Below are 12,694 nucleotides of genomic sequence, written 5' to 3' on the forward strand. Positions count from 1 at the left end.
TTCGATCAATTGCTCAAAATCACAAAGTTCTGGAAACAAGTTGGGATTTGGATATTAAATGTTTATTGTAAAAGAGAGGCGAAAGATATCTAAGGAACATTTAAACTCAGAAGTCGAAAACAAACTGACAATTACAAGGCAAATAACGATGAAAGGACAAACAGCAGTACACATAAAACTTCATAGAACTCAAATAAAAGAATGAGCAACTCGAATCCCAATTGAGGAAGGAAGGGGGGGGTTAAGGTGCTCCGGAAAAGTAAGCAGACCTTACACCACATATGATAACCGTTGTGTCACTCATATAAAATATGTTGATAAGTTATATCAAGTGATTAGGCATCTTGTAATAGCGGACTGGTAATCGACTCTTATCTTACCCTAAGACATCACTAAATTAAAATACAATAACCGATATAAACCAACACTGACTCCTCCGAAAAAAGAATTACAACAAACAAGCAAACACTAAAGAGTGCACATGCTGATTGTCAAAGCTGCTTTACTGACCCTACTTGATAAAATTTTGAAGAGTAACTTTGAAATCAAAGGTTTCACTACAAGTATCACATAAACTTAACATTATCAATGATTCATGAAAATGAATTCAATGTTAGACAAATAAAAACGCCTTTGATCATTCCATGCACCAACTATAGTTGAACTCTTACTCGTCATATCCAGGAAACATCGACCAATGATCCATGAATAATGAAGCTAAGTTCAGATGAACCTGCCAGTTAGACATGAACACATCACAATTGTTCAATGGAACATATATAGTTGACCTATTGCTTACAGTATTTGAGAAAAAGAATGAACTAGGAAACTTAACATTGACTGATGACCATGAAAATGAAGTCAAGGTCAGATGTCCAACAGACATGTGTACCATACAATCATTCCATCTACAAAATATAAATATCTTGCTCATAGCTTTAATTTCCTAGAATGAGATCAAACACTTAAACTTAACATTGGCCAATGTACCTTAAATATCATGGTCAAATGAACCGGACACCTTACAGTCATTTTATATACCAAATATTATAGTTGACCATTTACTATAGTATTTAAAAAAAAGACCAAAACATTTTTTTTTTACATCCAATGAACCATGAAAATGAGGTCCCGGTCATAAATATATCCCCTACCAGACATGCATGTACATCTTAAAATCAAACCATGCAGTAAATATAGATGGCAAGTTCCTGACAGACATTGGGACCTAGCAAGTTACCAATATACCAAATGCAGTTATCCTATTACTCACAATAGGTAAGTAATTCACTTGACAATGCATTTATTTTTCAAATCAGTTGCTGAACCATAAAAATTAAGTCAAGTATAAAGAACATATGACCCGAAACTTCCTAAAAAAGGTATTTGTATACAAAGTATGAACCTATCGGGTCTTCTTCCCACTGAAATATAAAGCTTTATACAGATAATTTACAATGACAACATAATAATAATTCTTATGGCTCGCATTCAGCTACGTTGGTCTCAGGCGGCATAAAACAAACAACACAAAGTTACATTGTCTATATCATTGTCAGTGGTGTCTTATATATTCATTATTTGGAGAATTTGGCATTGACTTACTTTTGAAAAGTTTTGTTTTACTTAATCACCATTTTGTAGAATCTGAACAAATTACACCTATGATATATTGTACAGACACTTCTTTATCAAAGGCTGTATGTTGCCCTGTATATATATTTTTGTTATATGTGAAGCTGATGCATATCCAACTTTTCCTATTATTCATATAACCAATCATTTAGAAAATTATTAAAACAAACCAAACAGTTGTGATTAGTTTTATTTTTTTTGCTGCTTTGCAATATGCATAGTAAATTATAATTAAACATTTAAAAATGTATAAAAGTATAAAAATATAAATCAAATATCACAGTATATGTACTATCATTGCACTTAGCCCTTGGTATAAATCACATTACAGTCTAATGAATGAGCCCTCTATGTTTCACATATTCAACAAAAACATTTTAACAGCAATCAGATTTAATCTTTGATTTTTTATTATCCTTTTCGAATGAGTCATCAAAGGTGTTTTGATTTTGTTGGTTAAACAAGCTAATATGTTCATCTGGTTGTTGACTCTCTGTTGGAAGCTTTAGGATATAGTCAATGAGGAAATTCATAGCATCATCTAAAAAATAAAATAAATAGAAATAGATGCAATAGTTCTCCTAATCATTTTTTATACAGTAAGCTTTCTGTATGTACAGATCTTATAACAAAAATAACAGCTTGTCCAATTTAGGATTCTTCTTCTTTATGTAGATCCCTCCAGCGTTGGGTGCTAGATGTGTTCCCTTAACGGACTAGTTTTTAAAATGTTAACATATTCACAAATTATTCCAAATTTAAAATGTTGAAAAGAAATCCTCCACCAGAACGTTGCACATGCACAAAATTTATTTACAGAAATGTACGTATTATATACACGAATAACCCATACGTTGATTACTAATCTTATTATACTTTCAAATGTTAAACAATTTAGGTTTAAAAATCGTACTAAAGACTTTATATTTCTTTGTTGTAATGATGACTTTAAAAGTTGACAAGAAAACTATATGAATTAAATTTTTGTTTTGTTTAATTTCTTTATTTTTTGTTAATCAAATACTAGTATAAAAATAAGATATAATTGTTAGCCAATCACAAAGCTGTTTATATCATGCTATAATTCTAAAAACTAAAGTCACTGAAGATTATTCAACAGTTTCCTTGAAATACATTCAATAACAAACATGCATCTATGTAAATAGAGTTCAGACTTTTATATAAATCTACTTTTGGCAAAAAAACAAACCTCATGAGTAAGCTCTTTTATACTGTAAAACAAATCACAAAGAAAATAGGTTTCTCATCTATATTTGATTTGAATTTCAAACATAAATTTTGTTTAAGGTGGTACCTAACACTACAGGGAGAAAACTCTGTAAAGTCAGCTAAAAGTCTTAATTACGTTGTGTTGTGAAAGGAATATTAAGCTTCTCAACGATCAAAATTGGTGGTTGTCAAATTGCTATATAACCAGTGTAATTTTTCTGACAAAACGGTTGGTTCAAAATTTTTTTATTTTTTGTTCAAGGTGGTACCCAACACTTTAACTAAAATTAATTTGGGTCATTTAATTTTCTTAGAATTTTGACAAAGTATTTAACCAACTTAAAAATTTGAACCAACTGTTTTATCAGAAAAATTACACTGGTTATATAGCAGTTTGACAAACACTTATTTCGATCATTGAGAAGCTTAATATTCCCTTAACAACACAACGTAATTAAAACGTTTAGCTGATTTTACGGAGTTATCTCCCTGTAGTGTTAGGTACCACCTTAAGTAAAATTTTATGAAAATTAAACGAGCCAAATTAATTTTAGTGAATGTGTTGGGTACCACCTTAAGACAATAAATATGAACAAAAAGGAAATGAATAGTGGGCTGAAAAAAAATTCATTATTTAGAAGTAATCTATTTTATTATCATTCAGAAACTTTTATTTACAGATTGATTGACAGACAGATAATGTAGTGACAGTTTTCAACAAAGATATAATTTAAAGGAGCAAAAAAGCTGAGTCAGGCCTTGTTTATCAAAGACCATCAATTATATGTCAAATTAAATTTATGGACATACCATAGATAGCTTTATATGGTATCTTGCACATGTAGACAAAACGTGCGTCTGGCGTACTAAATAATAATCCTGGTACCTTTGATAACTGTTGACTCAACTTCCCAAATTATGAAACATTTATTCTTTTCTTTGTCAAGTAAGCAGTCATCTTGTTGGTAACTGTACTGGGCAGCTTTTTCTTTATGCATTTTATTTATACAACAAAAAGTCTAAATAGGTAAAGGGTTAGATTTGTGTGCATTTGAAACCTATTTTTAAAAATAACATTTCTTGAATTTTGCACACTTGTCAATAGCGCCACTGTGAAATCAAAGAAAAGGGAGGTCCAATATTTTGCTGCTGCTGAATTTAATTTGATAGAAAGAAAATCTTTAAATTTCTTATAAGATTTTTAAGTTTGCAGTTGATTCAAATTAGCTTATCAGAGGTAAATATGGTTATTCAAACTTGTTTAAACACCAAGGTCTAGCTAACTATAATACTACTATTTTGAACTCTTATTTATATTTACCTATGTTAATATTATTTTTTGCTGATGTTTCAAACCAGTTTACAATGTTATTACTTTGACAGAATTGTGACAGTACTCTGGAATCTACAGTAGCATTCTCCATATCACACTGAAAATAAACCAATCAAAACTTTAAACATACTACCTATGTATTTCTCTCTTTTTTTTTTGTCCTGGCCAACCTTTATTAGACTACAATTTTGGGTTTTTTATTATGAAAATGCTCTTAAGCAATAAGCTTTTGCATAGAAATATTAAAAGCTGTTTCCATTGTACGATTATAGATATAAATAAAAGGAGATACAAAAAAAACTCATTAAATGAAAAGCCATTTTTTTTCAAAATAGTCAGGTTAGGTTATCACACTTATAATTGGCATTTAGGCATGAACTTCAGGGCTCACGCTACCAGGCGACTTGGGCGAAGAAGTCGCCTTCCCGACCGTCACTTCGCTTTCCCCGACCCCCAAAAGCGAAAACAAGTCGCCCTGTTCTTGACGGTAGTCGCTTTCAGTCGCTTCCGTCATCGGACATTTTCAATTTTTACCAAGTTGATGAAACATCAATTTTTTTATTGATAATTAAAGAAATTCAGACATAAACGATTCATTATCTTTAAAAAAGAGGTTGAAGCATTGTCTTCGTAGTGTGTAGCAGGTTATTTGATAAAAATACAACTTTTTATCACTTCGTGCATAAATTTTTCTGCAAGTTCCGGTGCTTGTTACTCGAAAACGTACATCAAACTCAAATTCAGCGGCAACATAAGTTTGTTACTTCATTTAAACGTGATAAAAGTTGCCTCCAGTAAATTTTTAATCCATTTATTGCATTAAAAATGTCATGTTCCTTTCCAAATAATTTGTCAAACATCGTTTATTTTTGAAAATTTTCTTGCATTCGTCCGCCATTGACCGATTTCTAAACTCCGGATCTGAACCGGACCAGCTATGACCGAAATCCGTACTTTTACAATAATTACTACGGACGCACGGATGGAACAGCTGACAGAAGAATATTGATCCCAAAGGGGAAAATTACGCATTCCACACGCATTAAGAGATTTTTTGTAACATCTAATTGATTGGTGTATATAATTCCCTATATTTTTTATGGATTGTTTCAAACTATTGATTAAAGTTGCTTAACTCTGAGACTATTATACTAATATCAATATATTCTGGCCCAGCTTAATAACTTTTATATTTTTTTTATGAGAAACACTGAATGTCATACACAATATAATTTTTAATTAAATTGTTATTGATATATTATAATTTCTTTACATTTTTTAAAATATTTTTTTTTTTGTTAGTGCTAGATATTTAGTTGGTAGTTTCTCACAAGAACCTTAGTAAAACTTAAACAACTTTTAATTTCAAATGTTACTTTAATTGTAATTTGTTTTACTCAGATATGAATTGAACAATATAAAAAGAACATTATTTACATATGGCCCTTTATACTATTGTAAAATCCAAACATTGTATCGCACCGTGCAAATGAGCACTTCTCTTTCAAATCTCACCACTTCTCCCTATCAGTTTCAAAAAGAGAAGTCACTTCTCCCTATAATTCTGAAGTAGTGTGAGCCCTGATGAACACAAAGTTAGAAACAGATTTGATGACTCCAATAAGAAATTATACAGATGAAGTCTCCATTCTTTGGAGAGCACACTATCATGAGACAACTGAGGTAGTCACAGAATATCTTGTCAAACTAAATGAATGTTTAACAAAAAAATAAAAAAATTGAATACCAGTGTACATGATGGTACCGTATAGATGAAACCTTCATCATCAAACAATGTTATTATTTAAAAAATGCATCTAAAAGATTAACATTGAAAGACACTTAATAGTATGGTTATTGGTAACTATTTAACATAATCATACTTTATTGGCTAATAAAACCACTGGCACTGGTTCCTGATTGGCCAACATTACTTTGGAATGAACATCATTTAGCCACTGCAAAAAAAGTAGGGAAAATGGGAAATAATAATCATGTAAAAGCTTTATATATAAATAAATTAAGATTATATTCAAAATACATGTAATGTTTTTAGACTTTTATAACATTTTTTTTAGTTTAAACTGCTATTTCTATATCCAACTATTAAATTTAAATGATGAAAGGCTGCTTGAATATCTTATAACTTAAATGAAACAATATTATTTTAAGTCTTTTAACTTATAATCAATTAAAAACATATAATAATCAATAATTGCAGTGGAGTCTTTACTGCAACCTAACATCTCAGACAAAATTATTCTGAAATTATTTTTAAATAACTTTTAGTTATCTCCTTTGATCTGATATTAAATACTTTTTTTTTAAATTTATTAACAATATTGTTGTAGTGCATCAATTTAGTGAAATAAATGCAAATTAAAAAGTTCCACTAGTGTTTTCTACATAAGATTTCTACAATATACTGTATTAATTTAGGGACAATCTAATTTGAGTTTAGCTGCAAAACTGTCATGATTTTTGGACAATTTGCAGACCAAATTTAGATTTATTAAAATTTCATGACTTAAATATTTTTTTTAAATGTTTGATTTCTTTCCCCTCTGTCCGCTATTTTGGCTTAAAAGACGAAGGAATACATTTCTACATTAGGGGATTTTTTTTAAGACTTTTGCCATTTGAGATTTCCCATATACACTGCCTATGGTAACTACATGTATGCTTTAGATTTTCCTTTGGTTACTATACTCCAATGATAATTTTCAACACTAATGTTTTCTTAATGTTTATCAATTTCACAAACTAAGAAAATGCTTACCTTCAATACAGATTCAAATGTGGCTGGTCTGAAATTAGAAGTGTAAGTGAGATAAATAATATGTTTAGGTCAAAGGTCAAATGTAAGTGATCAGTTACAACACTTAAAGGTTAAACATCCACCTACTAATAATCCTATAGTATACATTCTGCATCTGTTAAATCTAAACAGTTTTTTTTCAAACAACACTCTGAAAGTCTTTTGTGTTTATGTTTTGTTAATGCACACCCTGCATCCTCTGCTTTTTTTCAATCAAAATTCATTTTCAAACAATCTTAAAATCAAATCTGTCAAAGACATTCTGTGAGCTTCGTGAACTTCTATGTTTTCTCATTTATTCATTGTTTTGGAAATACAAAAAAGAAGATTAGGTATGATTGCCAATGAGACAACCCTCCACAAGAGACCAAATGACACAGAAATGATCAATTATAGGTCACCATATCAACACTGGGCAAAGCCCATACAGCATATAGTCTGCTAAAAGACTTGTTGATATCTGTTATCACTAAACTGTAATTTAATAAGAATATAAACTTTACCTTGTGAGATCAAAAACTATAATAGCTGCTATTCTGAAAAAAAATAAAGGATGTTTTAGAGTTAAATAAAGTTATTCTGTACCTATAAATGAACTTTTTTTTTAAATTTGTTATTATCTATAACTTCCAATTTACAACATAATATACACAAAAATAATAGCAATATATAATATATAAATCTATAGATATTATCTAATCAATACATCTTTCAATTAGGAAGCAATATTTTTCTTTTTCAAATATACAAATATGAGCTGAGAGTAAAGCAGCTTGAACACTGGGGAGAGAGGGAGAGAAAATAGAGAGAGAAAGAGAGAATAGTGTGGTGAGTTTTCAATAAAATTCATCTAGACATTGAATTCTATTTTAGTATAGTAAATACAGCATTTTTATTTATAACATGTATAATATCAAATGTAAAGTATATACATTTTTGTACTTAACTAAGTTATCTATCAAAAATATTCCATTCTCTCAGAAACCTATAAATGAACTTATCGGGGCCTTTTATAGCTGACTATGCGGTATGGGCTTTGCTCATTGTTGAAGGCCGTACGGTGACCTATAGTTGTTAATGTCTGTGTCATTTGGTCTCTTGTGGACAGTTGTCTAATTGGCAATCATACTATGTCTTCTTTTTTATATGATATATATCTTAAATATCTACTAAAATCCAATACATTTCAACATTCCTTTTATAGCTTTATGGTTAAATAAAAAAATAAAAAGAAGTAACCAAGTGTGTTTAATATTATCTGTAAGTGAAGTCTGAAAACTTACGCATATTTGTAATAAACTCTTGTCATCTGGCCAAATCTTTCATGTCCAGCAATGTCCCTAAAAAGTGACAAAATAGATTTCAGCATGACACAATACATGTACTAAAATTATAACATACTTTTGATAAAAGATTAATATGCAGCTGTCCAATAGTTGTAGTCAATCTACTAACTGCTCTTTGTGATGGTTCTACATTTAACATTTTTAATCATTTAGACCACAAAAGCACATTAAATCATTTCTACAAAATTTTATACTTTCTTACCATAACTGAAGGTTGATCTTTGTGCTGTCATCCCAGTTCACTGTTTTCAGGGCAAAATCCACTCCAATTGTTAATTTATAATTTGGAGAAAAAACACCTACATATAAAAAAAATGCATATACTAATGAGATACAATGTATTACAATCATGTACAGATTACCTTCAACATATCTTTATATTTGGTTGATGTTGATCAGATACAATGTATTACAATCGTGGTCAATTATTTCGATTCTAATAGGTCAAAAACAGCAATTCTTTTGGATTGAAGCACTCTAGGTGAAGGCAAATATTTGCCGTTCCAAAATATAAATGCACTATTCTATTGACATAAAAGAACAGATTAAACTGAATTAGTGACATGCTTAAATCATTAACAATAACGCATTAAAATAGATTTAGTTGAATTTAAAAGATAAGTTTACTTAAATGTCTTGTATGTATACAAAAAAAAAAGACTTGCAAACACATTTTAGCATCGTTTGTTTACGTTTCCTTGTTGTGATGATTTTTGGTTTCAGAAGCGTGTATTTTCCCGTAAAATGCTTATATTCAAACGTCAACGTTCTATGACGTTTGGTAGCTCATTCATAAAAAAATATATGATGTGGGAGTACATTCGGAACTGCCAATACCATATATTTATATTTTACCACAGTAGTGTACTCAAAGCGTTTGAAGGAAGTCATGTTAGAATCATATATAGTTTACCTTCAGTGTATCTTCTGATGACTGATGTCTTCCCTATAAAAAAATATAAATATCAAACTTTTGCCAAGTTAGTTTTAAAATGTTAAACCTCAATTTATGTTGATAATTTGCATAAATGAAATACAGTTTTCTTTTAAATAGATAAGTTTTAAATACAAACTGGTGTTTTGATCTGTTGTAGTCTTTGTTAAATCCTTCCAAAATGGTATATACTTCATGTGAGGTTGCTGTACGTCTCATTAATAAATATTTTACAGTGAATTTTCAAAATCATTTTTTTTAATCTAAATTAATTATGCATTTAAATGTTCATACACACAATTGGCATTAATGTTATTTTTCGTTCTTTAATAGATTTAAGGAAAAACAGTACTGTAGTTGAAGAGTTCCCAACATCAATCGGCAGTTTGATGGTTGCAAATGCAGTTTTACTGGCAACACATAATTTTCTTTAGAGGGATATTTAAAAAATTATATGAGATATCTTATAAACTAAATGAACTACTCTTATAAAATATACAAGATACATTATAAAGTATATAAAATTCCTTATAAAGTATATAAGATTTCTTATAAAGTATGTAAGATACCTTATAAAGTATATAAGACATATAATCACGATCATCATGATTATATAAAAAATGTTTATAAAATATCTTTTAAACTTAACATACTTAAAACATGCTTAAGAAGATAACTTATAAAGTATGAAAAGTGTCTGGAACATGTTATCTTGCTTAAAACCACATGTTTATCAAAACCCTGGTGAAGTATCAAGGGGAGACAATCTTATACAAGATGTTTTTCAATTAAGTTGAATGAGAGTTACCTCCCATTGTACACCTTTTGATTCTTACCAGTAAATCTGATGTACTTAGCAGTATGTTATTAACAGGTGGCATAAGTTAGATTCTGAGTACTTATTATTTATATTAAATTATTGGAGAAAAATTATGATCGTTAGTAGTTTTAAAGTGTTAAAGCTATCAAGGGGTATCAAGTCCAATATATCCTGTCCTCAAGGCGGTCATTCCTCCAACATAGACATTCCCCCCCAACATCGTTCATAGTAGACTATTATGAAATCAACTGGTAGAGAACACTGCAGCTTAAGATTAAGGACTGCCTTTCATCAGTTTGACTAACCAACCAAGGGTCCATGTTTCTTTGCCATTTGATCTGTTGATTGGGTTTGTTTGGGGTTTTTTTTAATTTCATGATATTAGGAAAATTTACAATGAAACCTGTGACCAATAGATTAAACTTATGAATTCGAAAGGAATCAGTAAAATAGATACTAGATTAAGTCTGTATGATTTCCAACAAAATTCGTTTACCAACACCAAATTCTCCAATAACAAGAATTTTGTACAAATGCTCCTTCGCGGCAGTGGGCGCCGCCATTTTATCCTCATGTGATACGAAATAAATCACATGATTTGATAAAGTCATAATACGGAAACACAACTGTCCCATATATATGCCTAGCTGGTACATGTATATATCATAGACTGGTTCGCCTGTCTAGATAAATGTGCATATTACATATTCCCAGTCTGCATATATCAGACAGGTGCGAGATATATAACAAAACATATCGTATCCCACCTGTTTCATATATCAGATTTATAAAGTCCTGATATTCTATTCTTTATGGTTGGAACATAATATAGCGACAGCCGTTATGGGTATGGAGTTGCTGCATACACATATTTCGTTCCGATATTGGATATGATTGGTTTTTTTTTTACACAAATCTGACAAACCGTAAGTTTTCTGGTTTTGGTCTTTTATAGTTTATTATGCGGTTTAGGTTTCATATAGACGATATTTTTTTTCAAATAAAATTACCGTAAAATCCGACATGTTGTGTACAAGATGCAAACTAAAATGTACAAATAATAATTAGTATAGCTGAGGGTTTTTGTAAATGTTTTTTTTAACCGGTACCTTTTTGCACCGATGAAACATTTTTTTGTTTAGTATCGTAACCAGGGACTGTCCCTGGCGTTATGTCTTTAATCAAAATTTATATATATACCTAAACCAGATATGTCTCTGCTTCAACCCATCAATATCATTTAGTGCTATATATTCTCCTTGTCCTTAAACTTCAAATAAGGACCGTAACCTGAATGGTTTAAATTATTTTTTTGTTCTACTTAATATACTAGTTATTTAATTGCAGCAATCCGGCATGGTCTTGGACAAAAAGACAAGCCGCGTGTTCGAAAACCAGATCCGATCAACCATATAGTATTTTATTAAAAAGACTGATTATTCCCCATAGAAATAATAATTATATATGGAATATCATTGCATTGAAAACGTTCTGGTCTACATTTTTAGTTTTAATTGTCCCTTGACAGATAAAATATGTGCAACTCGGTGGACCTTGGAGTTCCGTTCTTTGATATTTTTTACTTCGGCATACTCGGACGTTAACAATAAATTTGGTTTGAACATTATACCACACTGGTATTTTTTCAAGTGTTCGTTTTATGCTACAGTTGGCTTACACGGTTATCATAAAATTTGCCTTGTGCAGGCTAAATTTAAAACAGTAACTTATTCGCACTTTCTATTCTTAATATTTAAGATCATTTAACCCACCGTGGATCGACCTTATATTCTCTCGACCATAAATAGCCTGCGAAGCATAGCGGTTTTAAATAGCTTTTCTCGTATAAACAGTCAATACAAATGAATGATGAATGAATAGTACTTTAAACAAGCTGAGAATGCAATTGAATTTTTGAATTACTCTTTTGTAAACCATATAAATTCAAACGATACTACACTGAGTATAGAACGCTAGAAGATATAGTCGAGTTTCACGTTGATAGTAAACAGGCTCATACCAGGATCCTGTCCTCAAGCAACCATAACTTGATGAACTGTTAAGATTGGCATTAACGTAGAACGCCATAAACATGATAAAGACCCAAGTATAATTTCTACATATCAGTTTTCTGGGAAATAGTTCAACGGATGACATTATCTGACTTGTAATCTGACTCTGAGTTGATCAAATTTTTACTCCTACTCACTAAAGTTGCATGCACAACAGGGATAAGCCAAAAAAAAACCTTTAAACTTCTATTAAATTTCAGCACACTGTCACAAACTGTACACATATACTTGTAAATTATAAGTTAATGGTAAGACAATTATCCCCAAGTGTGTGTGATTATAACGAAGAATAATTCATATACAAAACAACAATATTATACAATACAATGGTTGAACCAAAACTCAGTATTATTAAAATTTTATATATGATCATAAGTGTTGTTTTTGTTTAAGCAGTAGATATGGTTGTTCACTTGATAAGCAGTCGTAAAAGTCAAAGTAGCATGGCATCCTGAATGAAATCAACGACTGTGGGAATCAATAATTTTGTTTTGTACATATTGTAC

General features: G+C 30.2%; 1 protein-coding gene across 1 annotated transcript; it reads right to left on the bottom strand.

Annotated features, from left to right (window-relative positions):
* Window positions 1–1,807: 1,807 nt before the first annotated feature.
* On the bottom strand, window positions 1,808–10,733 carry LOC139517384 (ras-related protein Rab-32B-like). The gene is made up of 9 exons (XM_071308368.1): window positions 10,613–10,733; window positions 9,276–9,308; window positions 8,565–8,661; window positions 8,300–8,356; window positions 7,520–7,552; window positions 6,978–7,005; window positions 6,082–6,156; window positions 4,187–4,295; window positions 1,808–2,176 (listed from the first exon to the last, which is right to left on the bottom strand). Exons 1-9 carry the CDS (start codon window positions 10,725–10,727, stop codon window positions 2,013–2,015), a joined length of 711 nt encoding a protein of 236 aa, XP_071164469.1. The 5' UTR covers window positions 10,728–10,733; the 3' UTR covers window positions 1,808–2,012.
* Between the last annotated feature and the right edge of the window lie 1,961 nt (window positions 10,734–12,694).

Source organism: Mytilus edulis, chromosome 3 (assembly GCF_963676685.1).
Source record: "Mytilus edulis chromosome 3, xbMytEdul2.2, whole genome shotgun sequence".
NCBI classification, from domain to species: domain Eukaryota; kingdom Metazoa; phylum Mollusca; class Bivalvia; order Mytilida; family Mytilidae; genus Mytilus; species Mytilus edulis.